Source organism: Dermacentor andersoni, chromosome 1 (assembly GCF_023375885.2).
Source record: "Dermacentor andersoni chromosome 1, qqDerAnde1_hic_scaffold, whole genome shotgun sequence".
NCBI classification, from domain to species: Eukaryota; Metazoa; Arthropoda; class Arachnida; order Ixodida; family Ixodidae; genus Dermacentor; species Dermacentor andersoni.
The window spans coordinates 116,110,201-116,129,849 of NC_092814.1; the positions used below are offsets into that span (position 1 = coordinate 116,110,201).

Below are 19,649 nucleotides of genomic sequence, written 5' to 3' on the forward strand. Positions count from 1 at the left end.
GTGAACAGTCTCAACCAATCGTACAACCGCGCAGCGGTTGTACGATTGGTTGAGATGGGCGACGCGCGGCACCGTGCCCTAATCGAGCGTATACTGCCATACATAGAATTTCTCACTATATTCTGCCATATGCGTGGTTAATGCATGGTGCCGTCGCTGTGACGTCACTGAGTCGCTCTCGCCGTTCTCTGTTCTCCTTCCGTGTTGGTGGAAATTGTGCATGGTTGTGCCGTTGTGCGTACTGGCCGTGCGGCAGGCGAGCCCTTTTCGCGCTTTTGGAATTAGCGTGGTGTAAGCGGACTACATATCAACTCTAGTTTTGCACAACAACCAGCCATCCGAGCCGGGTCCTGGGCGTCAAGATTGTACTGCCACGCAGCTACAGCCGGCGTTTGAATACTCTCGGCATGGGCTCATCAGAGTCGGACGCAGCGCAGCAAGGCATGTTCAACGCAAAGGGTGTTACGCTTATAATAGAGGCCGTCAACGGACTCGTGAAATCTCCAGAGCCAGAAACCCGCGTTCTCATTACGCCAAAGATCAGCCTGAGCAACATGAAGTCTCGTATCGACGCAGCGTTAATGGTGTCGGCTGGGTCGTCTAATGCCAACCAACAGTCGCGTCCTTCCGAAGAAGACGCGGCGGCGTCGCCGGGTCCGTCTCGGCGCAGTGGCAGGACGTCCATTCCCCGCGAACATTCAGCTCAGCCGGCACCCAAGAAGGCCCGAGTAGATCGCCCCGAGCCGCAGAGTGAGCCCCAAAGCGGCAGCGACACTCCGCGATCGCTCCGCAGCGGGCGTAGCTATGTCAATGATTCGCCGACTGCTCAAAAAACGACCATCGTGGTGACCACGAAAACAGCTAACGCCGTCGCGTCGACCCCGGTGGCCTCTAAGCACACTGCAGCAGTAGTGAAAGAGCCTGCTGCACCAACAGCATCGGTGCCGTCACCGGCTTCATCGTCGCCGCAGCAAGTGCAGAAGCCCGCCAAGCAAGCAACACAAAAGGCGGGCTCCTCGAGCTCGCGGTCGAAGCAAGACCTGGCAGAGCCACTTCCCGACCTCTGGCACATCTCGCCCAAGATAGCGGAAGAAATGAAAAGTATTGCATTCCGACATTTCCATTTTTCTATCTGACTGCGCTCGTGCCGCGCTTTCAAGGATTCTTTTTTTTTTTTTTTTTTTTGCCAAGTGCCGAATGGTTTTGACCTCAGAAACGCCGTCGTTCGTTTCGCGGCTTTTGAAAAAAAGTTTCACCGGCCCAGCTTGGGTTTTAGCAACATTCTGCCTTGGATCGCGCACACGTTTATTTCATTGCAGGTCAGCCGTTTTAAATACCCGAAGTAGGCGGCTAAGATTTCATGCAAGCGGTTTGGAGTAGGCGTGAAAACTAAGCAGCATTTGTAAGAAATTATGCAGAAAAATAAAATGCACTGGAAGAAAGAGGAAGAATGTTCTGTATCATTTTAGTCGCAAACGCTGTAATCATGTGATTTGGATGAATGAGCAGTGTTGAACTTTGCTGCGAAATAGATCGACAGAAGCCTAAATGAACCAGAATTTAGTGTTCATAGAATCTGAATAAGTACAAATAATTTCGCTGCTTGGCCTTACTCTCTGCCTTCATTTTACAGTCTCCCCTGATATGTCCATGCAGAACTTAAGATGTGAAAAGCATATTGCATTTTTAGCAGACGCTAGCTAATGCTCTTGCAGCAACGTGACTTGCAGTTGTCTGAAAAAAAAAAAAAAGTTAGGGATTGGCATGGTGCATACTAAAGAAGCTTAATCAACAAAGCAAAAAAGGCTTAAGAATGTTGCAGGATGGCAGCAAAATGCAATCCAAGGTGTTTTGTCAGGTTTCAGATTTTTATGGCAGTTTGTGTTGTCATGGGGGGCACATAAGCATTTGAATTTTTCTCATTGTGTTGGTGTGATGTTACAGGGCACAATATGCTGTACATCAAAATGATGGCCATAACAGTAAGGTGGACTCTTGTGGCTCTTGCGACATGTGCTACTTTGTCAAACTCTCAAAACCATTGGCAATTATGCTTGAATGGTACTGATTCAAACTGTTGCTCAAGTGAGTGAATGTTATCATGTTTTAAGTTTCTCAACAAAATTCATGTATTACTGACCCTTATGCACGGTCGATAAATAGTTGTGTGTGCTGGGGTCAAATACGTTATATATCTGTAAGCTGCAGACAGTCACACATCTGAAACTTTACTGCCTTTGCAATCGTTCATAATTGCTTACGTAAGTTGTATTGGTAGCATACCTGCTTCTCTTGCATGATGTACTGCATTGTGGTGCTCTCTCTCTCCCCCCCCCTTTCCCCCCTTTTTTTTAGAGGGATATTGTGAATACATGTTGAATAATCTTGGTGCAGGCATCAAGGCAGCACTCACTTTTAAGGCGCTAAGTGTATGTCTAGATATGCCAGCATGTAAATGCAGTAGTGATGTCATGAAGGTGCTATTTTAACTTTTGCATGTATGACCCAGTACAGCATATCATGGTTCAATTCGTTCTTCTTTTTTGTACATGTAGCATTTTATTATAACCATAATTCATTGTTACACATTGAGTTTGTAGTATACAATGTAATCAGTTTGAGTCAAGTGTTGGCTCTCATGGTCTGGTAGTTGATCAGTAATATTGGTTACAGGAATCATAAAGGTGTAAAGCTGTTCAGTGTATTAGTGAGTAAGATAACTTCAGAATTGATGCTGCCCTTTAACAGAAGTGATACCTACAAGAATGAAAGGATATAAGGCGTTTTACTAACGATGCATATGGAAATTATAACCAAATACTTGTACAGCTTTTTGAAGGGATAATAAAGAAAAATATTACGTTGAGCTAGTGTGGTAGATTACACTTCTGGAAAACCATATAGGTGGAGTTTGCAAAAAGAGTGGAGGCCTTCGGCATTTTAGAAAAACAAAATAGCAACATATATGGTTCTGATGTAACATTAAAATTCATGCACCTGCTCCATGTAGTGTCAGAGTGCCAGAGCGTCTGGCTGGGTTGTGCTTGTTGTTATTAATAAAATAAGCATTACATTTTGAAAAAAAAAAGAAGAAAAACAACTTAATTTTTTTCTAGTCTTTCTGCGCAGCAAGAATCCAAATGCCAGGAATGCATTGTTAACTTACAACATGTTGCCTAGCGGTGCTCATTTGGGATGAAATACAAAAATGAATCAGACTTGCTAATAAGCCTTTTTCACAAAACATTTGCAGTTAGTTCCAAAAGAGTAACCTACCACTGTAGCTTGGCTAAGTATTTCCCTTTAATGTTACTTTGAAAAGTGAGTGCTATGTTTTGTAGAGGTTCAGAGTATTTTAACTGAAGATGAACTTGTTGAACCACATAGTTGGACTTCCCTGTGGTTGCCAACATAATAGTGCTTTAACTGGTGCTTGGTGTGTTGTCCCTTTAAAATGTGTTCTGCATACACTATTTGCAGGGCAGCAGAATTACTGTGCCTTTGAGTTAAAGGGGTACTGACATTATATTTTAGACTATTAATTTCTTGTGTTAGATGAAGAGTCCTAGACCTCTAAACCCTAGAAAAAAAGCGGCAGGCCTCAGAGCATTGTAAATAATTTAATGTGATAGCTTTCCACAGCAAGCTTCGGATTCATTTCCCAGAAGGATATAGCATTGTTGTGTTTTGACACCTGCTCTGGCTCGCTTGGTCGCCTCATATGCTGCTACTTGTGAGGGCCAATGTAGCAGATAATGGATGATCAAGTGAGCTGGAGCAAGTGTCGCAATGTTGCCCTGTCCTGCTTCCACGTGACCACATACTGTGTTGTGACATCACAACTCGGTAGAAACAATACCGAAACTGGCTGTAGAGAATTTATTATAATAAATTATTTAGAATGCTGGGAGACTCGACAGTACATTTTCTGGTGTTTAGAGGTACAGGACCTTGATTTAAAGAAAAAGAAAAGTCAGACATTGTGTCAGTACCCTTTAAGTGAATACTATCTGTGTGGTAAGATGAGTGCCTTAATGGGGCCCTGAAACACTTCTTGAACATGGTAAAACAACAACAACATTGTGCACCTTTAAACGAGGCTCCTGTGAACATGTGAGCCAAATCATTATTGCACTGCATGCAGCAGGGAATTACAATCTCGTGTCAAAAGTAGTCTGCAAACAGTTGCTTGCTCTTGCATCCGCGATGTCGTCATCAAAAGCAGTTGGCCCAGCAAAACTATTGGCTGATTTCACAATCGCGAGAACATTCTCAGTAATACATAATTGCTAATTTTTAGTTAAGTAAATGAAAAATGTATGTGTCTGTGATCTCAAAAAGAGAAAAATCATTTAATCTTTGCACTGCCCATAGTGTAGTCTACCGCGGCCACCACAAGGTGCCATGACATTAAACTTCTGCGCAGGGCTTTGTCCCTTTGTCATCTCTACTGCGTAGCTTCCAGCATGATAGCTGAAATGAAGAGAGAGCTAGTTAGTTAGCTAGTTAGTGAGGAAAGTGTATCGGGGCCCTTTTAAATTTTAGTACAACCAGTGCCTTTCAGGTATAATTGCAACATTTTATGTCATCTTGACCATGTTGTACCAGTGTTTATTATGGGTAACACTGTTTGTGAATTGTGCTCATAAAGTCAATGTGCACAGCTGTGTTTTATGCATCTCTCATCCTGATGTTTCTGATTTGCTGGGTCACAGTGCTTAATGTGCACAGGAGCATGTAGTATGGACCCATTTGGGAGCTGAGATGCATTCCAAGCAGAATATTTGTATACTACGAGCAGGTTTTTTTTATCTTTTTCTGCTATTGTATTTTTATTGTTCTGGCATTTTGATGTATCATTTTCAATTTTGATGCCAACGTTAAAGGAACAAAAAATAAACATAATTGCACAGTTGTTGATGTCATATTAATAGCCAAGGAGTGGTGAGGGGTTCACACCACACAATTATGATGTTGATAGAGCTTAAGCTTTCTTGCAGTGTAAGTATGCATTGGAGAAGACCTACAAGTAGGACAATGTACAGTCGGCATCAAATGTTAATGGACCACGTGATCTCAGAGAACATTGAATTTTCAAGCAGTTTGTGACTGTAGCAAGTGAAACCATACGGCACTAATGTTTTTTGCTTTTCACATATACTAGTGCAGACTGGAAACCCAAATACTAGGTTGCAGAAATATTGAGCTCCTTAAACATTGGACACCGACTGTACATGCTTGTCCTGAATGATTCAGCTGAACTTGTATGACTGGCCTTGTTAAAAAGCAGTACATGTCAGTAGCAGCTTGTAAGACTTAAGAGTGGGCTTGAATATTGGTACATTCCAAGTACATAATTGTACTTATTTAACTATTTCCATACTGCAAGAAATAGCCAAAGGTGTACCAATTTTCCAAGAAATGCAGCTTCCAGGCAAGCGATGTTTTAAAAAAAAGTGCATGGAGTCAAGCAGCCGACATTGAAGAGAAGACAACACTGAGGCCACCTAGTGTCAAAAACCAACTAGAAGCAAGTTTCAGTGTGAACACAGCTGTTCACACAAGGTATTTATTTATAAATAAAGTAGCTTACAGAGCCCTCATGGGGCATTGTATAAGGGGGGCAGTACAGTGAATGCATACATAAATATCAAAATGCATTAACACCTTAACAAAGTACAACACTGATTAGTGCAGAAAGGTGAGTTTGAACCCAAGCTAGGGAGTAGCAATAGTATCTAAAATTGGGGCGGGGGGGGGGGGGGTAGCAAACAAAAATGCGAATTATAAATGAGAAACAGTAGTATGGAGACTAAAAACAACTGACAGTTGATTTCACGTTAAAAAAGAAAAGTATGGACATATCGGCAACCATAGTATGGGCAAGGGGAATGGTGAATGTGGCAATTGCAAAATATCAGATTTTTGAGCATACATATTTTTTAAGATTATCATAAAACTTTGCATAAACTCTCTCTGATACAGCATTTGTAGTTAATGCTATCAATACCAGAAGAAGACATTTTAAGGTTTTCTGTGATTTTAGAAATACCTTGGACTGTAATTTCAATGGGTGCCATGTAGGGGTAATCTTGATCCAGCATTGCGGGAAAATGAAGTGTCATCTTCACTAATGGAGACAGACGAAAAGAATTAGAGAATTTTTCACTGTCTTGTAAAGCTGCTGCTTTTTCTTTCCGAGTGGGTGCAGAGCCTTATTAAACCACGGATTAGATTTATCATTAGTTACAGATATCAAAGGGACGTGCTTTTCTAGTAATGCCGACATCTTATTTCTGAAAAGAAATCAGTTTTCTTCTACTGAAGTAGTGTAAAAACAAGCTAATAACACGCTATCAAAAGATATATTAAGTTCTGTGTGAATGGCATTGTAGTTGGATTTATTATAATCTAGTAATTTTTTTTATTCAGTTCCTGCTAAGAGCAGCTGGATAACAATAGTTACTTGTAGTAATTTGTTGTCACTAAACCCATTGAAATAATCTATGTGGCTAATTATTTTAGGTGCAGTGGTTAGAATAAGGCCTAATGTATTGAACCGCAAGCTGGTTGAGTAATAGCCTGGGAAAAATTAAAGGATAAAGTTTAGTTAATGAAGTCAGCCGAGTTACGACAAGAGGGCAATTGCTCCCAATGAATAAGTGGAATATTAAAATCACCAAAGAGGTACACTGCACAAGCTTGACAGATTTCAACGGCACTACTGATGCTGCTGTGCGGCGCAGCTGAAAAGGAAATATGAGAATCGGTAGGGTGATAACAGCTGCCGATCAATACTTTTGTGGAATGACATATGCAAACTACCTAGACAACTTTTTTTTTTTTTTTAATTGCAAGAAGAACACCACCTCCCCTTCTGTCAGTGCGATCACAGCGATAAATGTTATAACTGTTGGCGTGAGAAAAAATTTCGATGTCAGTGAAGTCAGCATTTAGCAACGTCTCAGTGAAGACAACGATATCTGAATGACTATCATTGACATAAGAAGAGACCATATCACGTTTAGAAAGAATACTTCTGAACTTGGTGAATGATATTGCTAATGATGAAGGAGTGAAAGGCTGATGCAGCTTTCACTGTTTACATATAAGCAGTGTAGTCAGTTTACTCCTAGCTATTTGTGTGAAAGCACAACTGCATTAGTCACGGCATCATAGACGTAGGTTCCATTTCCAATGTGCAGCTTGTCTACAAAAATGTGAAACCGCTTTCTCTACTCTTTTGCAAATTCCAACAGCTTTCTTCGTGTCTGTCACGTTGCCAAGGAATAATTTTCGCGTATGGAAAACGCTGTCCCCTTCAGTTTACGTGCATGCAACAAAATTTGCTCCTTATCCTTGAAAAACGCCAGCTTGGCAATGATCAGCCTCTGCTTTTCTTTATCATGTTTACTCAACCTGTGAATGCGTTCTAACTTTGTGGCTGTTACACTAAGCTTGAGTTTTTCAGAACAGAACTTAATAACTTTTTGTTCAGAAGCTGCTCAGTATTCATAAGCGTGGTCTTCCATACCAAAGAGGAGCAGATTGGATGGATGCATCCTGTTTTCCGCATCATCACATCGAGAGGCAATTGACGTCAGCTGATCTGCCATGATGCGTAGAGTGTCTGCAGATGGTGCCCAGAGCAGTTGCCGCGGGAGAAGCCTTCACTTCTTCCAGCGACGCCACCTTTGCATTCAGGCACTTTATATCGTGTTCGGCGGATTTCAGCTGATCATACGTATTGCACAAAGCATCTGCACCTGGATGTCCTTGGTTGTTGGTCGAGTGGCATCGGCCCTCTCTAATGATTCAACCTTTTGCTTAAGTTGCTTCATTTTGTCATGGACTGCAGTATTTTAATTAATAAAACAGTAAACCCACCTTTGAGTTCCCATATTGTTTCGAGAGCTTGGGCAAATGCGTCAGCTTCAAGCTTCGACATTGGTCGAGGGTTTGACTCAACGTCACCAGCGAGTAATAACACAAGGTCATGATAACTATACTTGTCTATGGTACAGAAAGGGTTAAGAGCACTCGGTGTGATTTAGCTTTTGAAACCTTTAGAAAAACACAGTCACTTATAGGTGTTGTCCTCGGCCGTACGTGCCACCTACCTCTATTTTTTCCAAATGCTGTCGTGTAAAGTTGAGGACAGAATTTAACTGACAGGAATATGAAAATAAAAGGCATCAATTTTAACTCGCACCTATTGTGACAGTGATCCTGCCAAATGATTTAAATCTATCAATTCACCTGTCTCTGGAAAATTTGAATACCAATAAAACATTCAGAATACAATCTGAAATTCTAAAGTGAAAAGCAAAATTTTGTGCAATTCCTTTGTGCTGCACAGTGCTTTATCACAGCCCCTCCTGGCACCTTAGCTGCATGTATTTATTGAAAAGTGTGGGTGATGTCTGAGTGTATAAGTAGGTGCCTTAAGAAACTGAGTGCATGACCAAATTACTGAACTGCCATGGTCAGCAGCTGAAGTATGAAGTTGTGCTTCACTTATTGCATTTTGCCCACAAAAGCCTACGAAAAAATTCAGTAAACATTCAGAAACATTTCAGAAACAGAAATGCATGAAATTAATTTTTTGTGTCACAATCATGAAGTATGAACAAAACAAAGGGAAAATGGACACATGGATTGATCAAAGAAAGGAAATGTCAGCCCAGAGCCAACATTTTTGCAATGGCACTTGTCTTTGTTGTACCATTGATCAAATGCTAGCTTGGGGCTGAAGTATACTGTTCTAGTACACCATAGCTGAAGCTTCCCTTGTTCACCCAGTGTTATTCATACCATAAGGTATGGCATTCTTGTTGCGCTAGTTTTGAAGATTACTGAAAATTCGCAGTGAGGTTTGCTTCAGGAACTTTAGTGTGGCTATTTCATGCTGTTTCTGGTAAAAGCTTCCTCCAAATTTTCTTTGCCCCACTAAGTAATACTAATTGCATTGCAGGATTTCCCACAACAGTAGAATACAACAGATTCACCAATATTTTCAACACTGCTAAGGGACACCAAAGAGCAATGCTAAATTGGTTTAGACTGGCATTCTTTTGGAAATTTTTTCATCCATTTGGTAGGAAAAATTATTGCTGGAGATAACAAAGGCTATACTTCCATTTCTTTAATTTTGCACTGAGGCCTCAGCACCTTGAGTGGTATTCTTGGTGATCACATTCAGAGATAATATCCCTTTCGCAAGCTTTCACGTGACTTGGTATTAGACACATCAAAGTATATGACCAACATGTCTGGCACCGAGTCACACGAAATTTTGTGATAGTAACAGTATCCTTGAAAGTGATCATCCAAAGTAATTCCCCTGTACGTGAGCATGAGGCCATGGATTTCAAAGTCTTTCTCGTATATGCTTTTGGTGCAGAAAAAGGTATAGAAACTTTCTAGCGTGAATCTTTGGCTCCTGTAGAATGCAATGTATTCCTACATTACTGATAACCAATTACGCATGTTTGTCCTCTTAGTGTGACCAGTATTTTCATGTCTTAGTAACCACAGTTAAGCAGGTGCTGTCAAAATCCGTTGCATCACAGTGAGGTAGTGTGTGAACTCATTGCAGCATTGCCACATGTCTTGTTTTTTGCATGTTTTCTAGATTATCAAGGCTCCTTGCATGGTAGAGTGGTGTTGTAGCTCCGACGGGGCGGCCAGACGGAGGATCTATGGCATAAGGCCTAAACGGCCGGGGCGCGCAGCGCTGCAAGAAAGAGCCGGACTGCTTCAGTCGGGGACCAGACCAAGAATCCTTTTATTTCTGCGAGGGGAAACGCTGCAGGCAACTTACAGCGTTTGGCGCTAAGTGGCGCCCTCACGTAAACGACCCAAAACCAAAACCAGAAGTCAACACAGGATACCACAAGTGGCTATTGTGCTATTGGACAAGAAGAAAGGGGTTAAACGAGGGGCCCGATTTTTATTAATCATATCATAAGAAGCCAACAAACAAAGATACCAAGGACAACATAGGGGAAATTACTTGTACTTAATTATTGAATTAAAGAAATGATAAATTCATGGCAATGAAAGTGGATGAAGAAACAACTTGCCGCAGGTGGGGAACGATCCCACGTCTTTGCATTAGGCGTGCGACGAAAGTTCATTGCCATTAACTTATCATTTCTTTAATTCATAAATTAAGTACAAGCAATTTCCCATATGTTGTCCTTGGAGTCCTTGTTTGTTGGCTTCTTATGATATGATTGTGCTATTGGAGAAGCACAATTCACTGACATTCCCTAATTGACTAATTGGCATTCACATAACATTCCTCTTTAGTATCCCTTTAACACTTATTGCATAATAAAAGGAGTGAATTAGCTTTGTATACATAGAAATGTGTAACCTGTTTTGGAGGCAGAAATGAGAGCTCAAATTACAGCTGAATGACTGTACTATCACATTACAGTCACTCAGGTTTAGTTTGAGGACCACTCACTTTTTTAATGCAAAAGATTACATGCCCCATTACACGAAAATCTTTCGGCCCAACCGAAAGATGGTACCAAAAATGGCTGACGGCGCAAAGAGTAAAAACATGTCACAAAATGCTCGGAATGACATCAGATTTCTCAGGGAGGTTCATGTAAACAAAATAAATTTATGACTTTGAAAATAAAATTTGTTAAATTTCAGTCTGGATGGGAATAGAAACCGGGCCTCCGGGGTGCGAGATGAGCATACTTGCCCAATGCCACGGTGGCTCCATGGTTCTCGTTGACTAAAGGTGTGGCCTAGTGCGTGCGTCATTGGGCACGTGACGGTGCAGTCAAGGTGGCGCCACGTCATGTGTGTATAGAATAAAAAGCATTAATGTCCAATTGAATGGTGCTGAGCGGTCCTTTGAGTTATGAAGTCCTCGCGGGCAAGTGAGTGCATTGAGGTGTTTTGAGCATTTTGATTTGGCCTTACCGAGGCACAGTTAGAACTGAGGTGAAAACTTGTGCGAGCAAGAAATGCGCGTAAAAAAATGTTTCATCAAAGTGACCATAATGCTTTAGCATTCCCACACCTAAGCAGTCTTAAGTGTCTCTGCCGATATTTGTCTAAATCTTGACAGCAGAAATGCTGTGAAGGTTGCAGGATACATCTAATGCGGCAGTCAAAGTATACGTTTATACATTTAATCAATTTTCCCACCTTTATTGTGACCCGTCTCAAAAATCATGCTGACTTGCAGCACACAGATTGCCTGCTCCTATCCTGTCCCTCTGCCCGAAAAACACAAGTTGTGGGACATCTTTAGATTGGTGCTACATACATTCAGTAAAGTTATGCAATTAGATTGAGTTTATTAAGACAAATATATTAAATGCAATGTCTCTCTTACAAACTACTTTTTACAAATGTGTAGAACTTAAGTCCAAACACATCTTCCAGTTGTTTCAGAGCACTCCAGAAGCACTACACTACACTGCGAATATTCAAACCTTTCAAATAACGAATCAAATAGTTACTTATTCAATCCAGTCTTCAAATGGAATGGTCACTATTTGTAAATGCGAATATTTTTCTAATACTTTTGAGATATTTCAAAATGTCAACTGCACCCAAATAAACATAAAATTGGAGCAAAAATATGGTAAATTTTCACCTCTGTGGGCATAATATAGACATAAAACACGAGAACTTGCGTAGGGGAGCAGGCTACTTCACTTAGGTATAGCCATACTCTACAGGCTGTACAACGATCATTCATACTCTCTGAAGAGCCGTGTGCATGCGAAAAAGCCAATTGTTTGCTGCTAAAGCCCTATTTTTGTTTTTATAAACACCTAATAATGTATTATGTAATGGCAGCAACTTGCTAACTTTAAGAGTACTGGAATGTGAATCTAGTTTTATGTTAATTATGATAACGGTTATTCAGTATTAAAAATACTATTAGAAAAATATTCTATATTTGATTCTATGCACTTCTGGCATGATTCGATTCAGTCTCAAAAATCACTATTTGCAAACCCCTACATAATGCAAGCTTTATTATATGACCAAGCCTGCTACAAGATGTGTGAAAAGCTCAAATGTTGGAGTCTGTTTATCCTTCGAAATACAGCATGCATGCTCTCCTTCACAATTCTTAGTTAAAGTGTTAAAAATGACCAGTCAAAGACCCTGCAAGAACAGCATACTCTGTCCTCCAACAAGTGACAATGCTGCTGCATCACAGTGATGCATTCTGGCTGAACCGCACATATTTTGATTTGCCATTTAACATTATGCTCTATATTTCGCTAAGTATCCTGTTGTCCTCACTCTTATGTAACTTTGCAGGCAGCCTTCCATCTGCAACTTGTACACTCTTTCTCAAAAGTATACAGGTTACATTGCCCACGACCACCAGGCTGAGTACAGGCTGCTTAAGGGAGTTGGTATGGTATCGGTTCCAGTGTCCTGGGGAATGAAAAGAAGCCTCTTACTCACCATTTAGAGGTCTGGAGTGTTGGGAGTGCCAGCAGAACCGTACCACACAACCAGACAGGATAGGTTCACTATAACCTGTATACTTTTGACAAAAGCTGTACTCCCATGAGCAAACGTACATGGACCAGGGATTTCACAATAAAGCATTTTTCTCCTTTGCCTGTGAACATAACTTGAAATTGAGGACTGCACTCCAAACTTGGAATTGGATACTTTCCTGTGCACTTGTCAATTTAAGTTTGTCCATCTTAATCACAAAAAACTTGCTTCCTTTTCAGCAAGCCTGAGGTCTGTATACTTATACTCACGGGTAAACATCCGGTGCACATGTATGCTTTTCTCACAAGATTGGTTGTGGTACTTGAAAGAATAAACTAGTGAAGAAAACAACAAAACATAAGGACTACATAAGTGAAAAAGACAAATGGTGGGTTTGCCCTGTCCACCTTTTTACTCGGTTTCTTGCATAGTTCTTTTGCACTACTTCATTCATTCGAATACCAAGCCTTACCAAGATTGGCAAGCTTACTGCACCAGATTTTAGCAATGAATTTGCTTTCCTGCCATGTCATTATAGCTTATGGGTGACAACTGCAGAGCAGCATTTCTTGAAAAGAGGGAAACCACAGACACATAAAAAAAAATGGCAGAAGAAAACTGCCATAAAGGCAAAAAGTATGTTAGGTTACGTTCAGGCCAGTAGTTGTATTACTTAAACACTACTATGAAAACAAATGAAAATGCTGCATACACAACATGTATGTGCACAGCAGAAGAAGACCATCACAAAGTAAAATGATAGTTTATTGACAAATGACAATGTGTCACTAGCCCAATTAAAAAATAAAATATACATTCACAAACCGAAATCAGTGCACCACAAATTGGGGAACTTGTATGAAAAATGTAGTTGCAGTTAACAGGTAAGTATGACAGTTTTTATATCTCATTCTTTTTTAGGCACCCCAGTGCAAAAATTATATTACTAATGAGATAATGTAAAAGCTGTTTGCCAGGCAGTGTGATGAGGAGGTCAATGCTTTCAGCAAACAGACGCTGAGTTGGGAATGTCTCTGAGAACAATGCAAATCACACTCGGTTAACTACAATGCAAAATATCTTGGGGCCAATACCACTGCCTTCATTTTCGGATTCTGTTAGCTTGTGCTTCTGGCTGATGTCAGAGACATCCTTTTTGTCTACGGCTAACTCATTATCTTCATCTGTTATCCCAATGAGAAAATAAACATCAACATCCATAATGAAGTGAAGCTATGGTATGAAGTTGACATATGCAGAACATAAGACGTGTATGTGCACACAAGGAGTGTTTCTAGAAATCGAGTTTCTAGAGGAGAAAGGCCCAAACTAAACAAGGCAAATGGAGCTTTCAGCCATAACCTTCTGTTAAATTGAGCATTGCAGGTTATATTAACGCGAAGCATTCTTTGGGTGCTTCTCTGGGTTTCTTGTATAGCTATTGGCGTAGCCTCGTGGCGAGCTACTTTAATAAAAAATTAGATGTCCGATTATTGGATTTGAACAAGGGTTCCCCCAATGCTCAACCCATTAGGCAACAGACACATGCATTGCATGGCACATGAATAACCTTGCCACAATCCTTCCCACGTGCAAACCAATGGGCGCGTCGTCACATAGCAAGAATTTGCTTCCCTTGTGCAAGAGCATCCCATCCTTCCAGTGTGGCAGCTAGCTCTTTGAAATGCTACCTATGTGACTTTTCGGACCAGCCCATTTTACTCAGTGCATAACTTACGGGGTCAGCCCATGTCATAATGGAACAGGCTGCACATTTCATCGCCGGAGTACAACCAGTCGTTTTGCCATCATTGTCCCCATGTCTTCACATTGCTCTTGTTGTCACACACACTTGCTGTCACACAATTTCTGTGTGGTACACACAGCAATTGTGTGGCATCTACATACACACAATTGCTTACTCTACACATACATGGTAGGCCATCTGGTGACACATTGTGGGACCCTAAATGCCGCTAAAAAACAATTTTTCTGGAAAATGCTTACCATAACATTGATTCCCACACCATGTAAGGTCTGTGTATATATTTTCTGAAGACATGCTATTTGACTGTGGGGCACACGATTCCATGAACAGTGATCCTCTGACATTACCAAATAATAAAATAAGCAATAACAAATCCTTAACTGCAAAGTGCCAGTAGACTGTAGGATGCATGATAAACACTTGGGACGTCAGTTGTACATTTCTTGTATCCTTTGTCCTTCCTGCGCTGCTGCCTTAGTATGTCGAATCAACCACCAACTTGCTCTCAGGATGCACAAATTCACTTTGCAATCATGCTTCAAGTTGGGCAATAGTATGCAAAGCAATTGCCAGAATATGCCTGGATAGTTACCAATGCCTTCCTTTTTCTCATGATTTTGACTCTATAAGCAGGGTCTTACTTTATAGGATTCAGTATGTTGCAAAATGACCTTGTATACCAAACATACCTCAAACTCTGTACTATATTGTTACGTGCAAAGAAACAGCAGCAAAGGACTATTTACAGATTATATTTACAAAGGAGCACAGTGCTGAGCAACATGAGCAGCTCATGTGAGAGCTTGTCTTTACCACCCCAACAAGTTTCTGTCATTGGCTTCAACAGTCTCATAGCACTACCCTTGGTGGCAAAAACACTGTCCTGGTCGCAATAAAGGTCAATGTCAGGAATACAGTCTTAGGTCTTGAGCCGATAAATGTGAATGAAGTCAGCAGAAAGCAAAAAGGATGGCATCAGGGAAGGTAATAATGTTTGAGCTATCTCAAACAATATTTCAGTCAGCTGGCACAACACTACAGTAAGGGCTGGTGTAACAAGATAGGTGTTTCTCGGACAGCCACTCATAGAGGCCAAGAGAACACAAGTAAACCGAGTGGAAAATTAGCTTAGCTCATTTCCACTCAGTTCAAAATGAGCTGGCAGTCATAGACACACTTCTAACTGTGTTGTGACACAAATAACTGAGTGGCAGCAGTCTGTCATGTGTGATTGGCTGGTGCAGTCATCACACACAAACTTGGTCATCGGCTTTGTAGCAGGTGGTAGTAAGCTACTAAAAGGTAACGTTGGCTTTCGGCCAAATAATAAATGAGCACTCTCACCATAACACTGCCAAACCAGCACTGTTGTGGTGAGAGCACTATAGTATGCAAATGTCACAAATGTGAGGCGGTGTTGGGGGCAAAATCTCACTCATGCTAGCTGAAACAAACATCAAGAGTGCCTTGGTCAGGGTGCAGCTGAAGCACTGCGGGGTCAATGTGTTGGTTGGTAGATGGCAGGATGTGTTCAGCTGAGCTGGTTAGAACAGAAACAAAGAATGTCCTTGATAACTCGGGACAAAACGGTACAACCATTCTCTACGAATAACTCACATGGAGAGCCATGGTGTAAAATGACGTAGAGATGAAAGTCTGCAACATAAGTAGCACAGTAGGTGGGGAGTGCTCAGGTAATGGCGTACTTGGTGTTTTAATCTGTGGTGACAGCAACCCACTATTTCCTTAAGTATATGTAGGGACAGGGCTGAGATCTAAACCACAAAAAAATTTGCAGTTATGCTCATAATGTGCAATAGCTGGCACAATATTATGCACAAGTATTGCACTGTTCCGTACGGTATCAACTGAAGTAAACATTCACACATATATATGCATGAGCAACATCCTTTTGAGAAGAGGAAAATTTGTGATGCTTCTCGTCAGAGCTGCCTCTGTGCTAGGGTACTGCCACACAAATGTTTGCTGAGCTGTCTATGAATACCTCAGCAAAACTAAAAGACTGCTTTGTTAATGTTTCATGAAGTTTGTGCCGAGCAGTCGCACGCAGGTGCCTATGTAAAAGGAGGAGTAACGGCCATATCATGTAGGAAATCTTTTCTTTTTTAATTTGCCCTTCGTCATTACCCACCAATGAAAACACTTCGTCCCTAGGACATCCGAATCATGTCCCAATATACAGGCTCCATTTCAGACACAAACAGCTAGGTCATCTGCTGGACGTCCAGTTTTGGATATCCTACGATGAATGTCCCAAGGTTACCCACGTGAACGTTTGACATACACGTGAATAGTTTTTCTCCAACTGAGTCTTTGTCATTGAGTTTCCTCATAATAAGATATTTTCTTGCATGTCAGAATTACGATCCGAAGCTATCATGTCTGCAGGTCGTGCGTACGGCGCACCTTGCGAATTTTCTGACACAATTTACTTTGAAAGCGTTCGTTAGTTCAATAAGCCACTTGCGCTTGGCGCAAGTGGCTTATTACGTGCACGCATTACGTGCACACGCACGTAATGTGTGCACGCAAGGTATCTGTCCTTGATGCGTGGGCGCTCTGCCCGTTGCATCTGTCGCACAGCGTGTGATGCGACAGGAGAGCAAAGACTTACTGCGCAAAAGGTCCTGGCATTTGTCTGTAAAATGTACATGTACATACACATCATGTCCGTGTCCAAATGACACGGAAAGTGTGGCCAACCGGTCATGTAACGGGATACCGCAGGACGTATTCGACACACCCCTAGGATATCTATATAGTCGTCATCGTTGACACTGGGCGACTATTTGAAGGTGATCGGATTCCTTCATGAATACCTTCCTGGCAGGTCGTGGCTCCTAGTATGAAGGAAGCCTGTGCTTTCCCCCGAAAGTTAGAAAAGTATTGAAGGGCTAAGTAAACCAGTTTCCTTTGTCTCCACACAAAAATAGGCCATTTTCGAACACTCTATGGCAGCCTGTTTAATAATCACTTTCATTACTTGGGGATACAGCGATACCACGCTGATACTACATGCTTGCTACGTATATGTCGCGTAGATCGACGGCCATCTTCCGAATGTCTGGTGGTGCAACGGTGCAATTGGGTGCAATCATGATAGAGATTATGTTTTTGCACAAAAGCACAGTCGCGCTACAGTAGCCGCGGCATAGCTGCGGTTTAATCGTTTAATGGCTTAGCAGGCTTGGCTACTTTGCGGCGACTTGACCGTAGACTTGGCTTTCGACTAGGGGGCAGGACAACTTCCGGCGCTGAGAATGCTTTCTTTAGGTGGCGGCTGCCGCTTCGCTGCCTTAAATCAGTAAGAAACTTACTGAAAGGTTGAACGAATGCAACAGTAAGCGGCTATCATCATTTAGTAGAAGCAGTAGAAGCATGCAAGTGAATACCGCACACCGATCAAATCCAGAATGAAACGGCGCAGCACATAAACTCGTGGGGCCTCACTTTAGGGGGAGCAGTGGTTTACAATGATGAACGCCAACAAGCGGACTGCAGAGGATTTCATCCAAGGCGTTTTCGCCCCGACGGTAACGGTGCAGTGCACTTCTGACGCCGAAGATGTGTGCAGAAGGAACAATCTCTCATTCGCAGAACTGCTGCAACCTTTCTGCCAGCATGTGGAAGGTAGGTTTCCAGCTTGTTCCGTTGCGTACACGCATCAGCGTCTTTTGAAGTTAAGGGATTTTAGCAGGACTGAATGGCGCTTACTTATCGCCCTTAATGATACTAGAATTATCCAGTGAATATAGTTTACAAAAGCCACATTGCTACCTTGCGGTAGTAGTGCTGTCAGTTGGTTTGTTTCTTGAGTCGCGCATGTCGATTGTGCAGTGCATAGTACGTACATTCGACTAACGTTGACGCTGATTACATGTGTGGTTGCACTCTGTTACCGCGCGTAAATTAGGTCCATAAGTCGTGTTTAGGCTAGCGTGGCACGTTGTAGCACATAGAACGCTCCAGAGCTAGTGTCATGACTGCGAGAGCCAGGGTAACATTTGCCAGCGTGCCGTAACTTCATGGTTGATGATATGCTATGCGTATTTTTCACGCTTTCTGCGCGCCTAGCTCCGTCTCCTGTAACTGTAGGCATCTTACAACCGGCAAATATAATTTGAAATTCATTACAATTTTTCCTTCGTTCGAAGCTGTCGCTGAGGCATTTGATCTGGCATGATTTTCCCTGACATTATTTGTCATTTCAGTCAATGACATACCATACTTTTCGATTTTTCATAACCTTGATCCAAAATTTCATGTCTAGATGATGTTGTCAAACGTCTGATTGTCATGTATTATAAGTCGTAAGGTGCTATCATCCATCACCTTGCAGAAACCGGCACTCTTGCCTTAAGTGTACTTTAGGATAATACTGTGCAACTGAATTTCATTTGGGGTTTTATAATTCAAGAGGTAGTGTGAATTATACTAGCTGTAGCTTAACCATTGTTGCATGGGCTTTTGTAAGGATGCAGTTTGCTTGTGCTTGTAGCTTTCAAGAGTGGCAAAACGAGAACAAGGTAAAAGCAGGAGCCAATGTTTCGACAAGTGGACTTGTCTTTTCCAAGGCCACTTGGAAAAAAAAAAAAAAGACGATGCTATTTTTAAATCTGTTTCACGATAGTTACACGTTATGGGATTTCGGTATCACCTATGTGAAAATGTAGTGCCCTAATTTTATGTTTATGGAACGACTGCTCATTTCAAGAGAAAGAAAAGCTGATCACTTTTGTAAGAACTCAATTCAGAATGAGTACTTATCAATTAATTCTACATAAAGCACATATGAAGTGCCGAACGAATTTAAAAGTGACGGTCTAAAGTTTAAATCTAATCATGTGAAGTTTCAGTCCGTTTGGCACATGTTTCTGTGGTAGAATTGCATTTCATGATTTAACAAAATTGAAGCGTTACTTCCGTCAATTACATTGTGGGCTAGTCTAATTGCTGTCCCCATTGTATTAGACATGCACAGCATCTCTAATTACAGTAATTGGAGCCACCTACCTCGTGAGAGATTTTATGTGTATTGTTTTGGAAATGCATTTTTAAACGGGGGTGTAGTGGTTCGAGTTAGTTCAGTGTCTCGATTGGGTGGATTAATGACTCAACAAGCAAGCATTTGCTGAAACCAAGGCAAGACTAGTGGAATTGCCCTTTTCTTACATAAGATTCAGTCACTCTTGGCTTCTTTGATAGTTATGCTTGTGTCACTTCAGAATTGTTTGTTCATTTCAAGCAAGCGATCAAAGGTCTTTGGACGTCACCACAGACTTCTGGGCTTGGTGGTAGTTGACAAAGAAGGTTGCAAGCGCTTCAGAAGTATGGACAAGGGAGGAGGCACTGTTCCTTTGTT

At 41.5% G+C, this 19,649-nt stretch overlaps 1 protein-coding gene across 1 annotated transcript in view; it reads left to right on the forward strand.

Annotated features, from left to right (window-relative positions):
* The first annotated feature begins 17,199 nt into the window (after window positions 1–17,199).
* The window catches only part of l(3)76BDm (trafficking protein particle complex subunit 8 homolog l(3)76BDm), a 161,949-nt gene continuing 159,499 nt past the window's right edge, over window positions 17,200–19,649 (forward strand). The window contains exon 1 of the mRNA XM_050191010.3: window positions 17,200–17,917. Coding sequence (XP_050046967.1) covers window positions 17,761–17,917 — 157 coding nt within the window. The 5' untranslated portion in view covers window positions 17,200–17,760. The remainder of the gene's footprint in view (window positions 17,918–19,649) is intronic.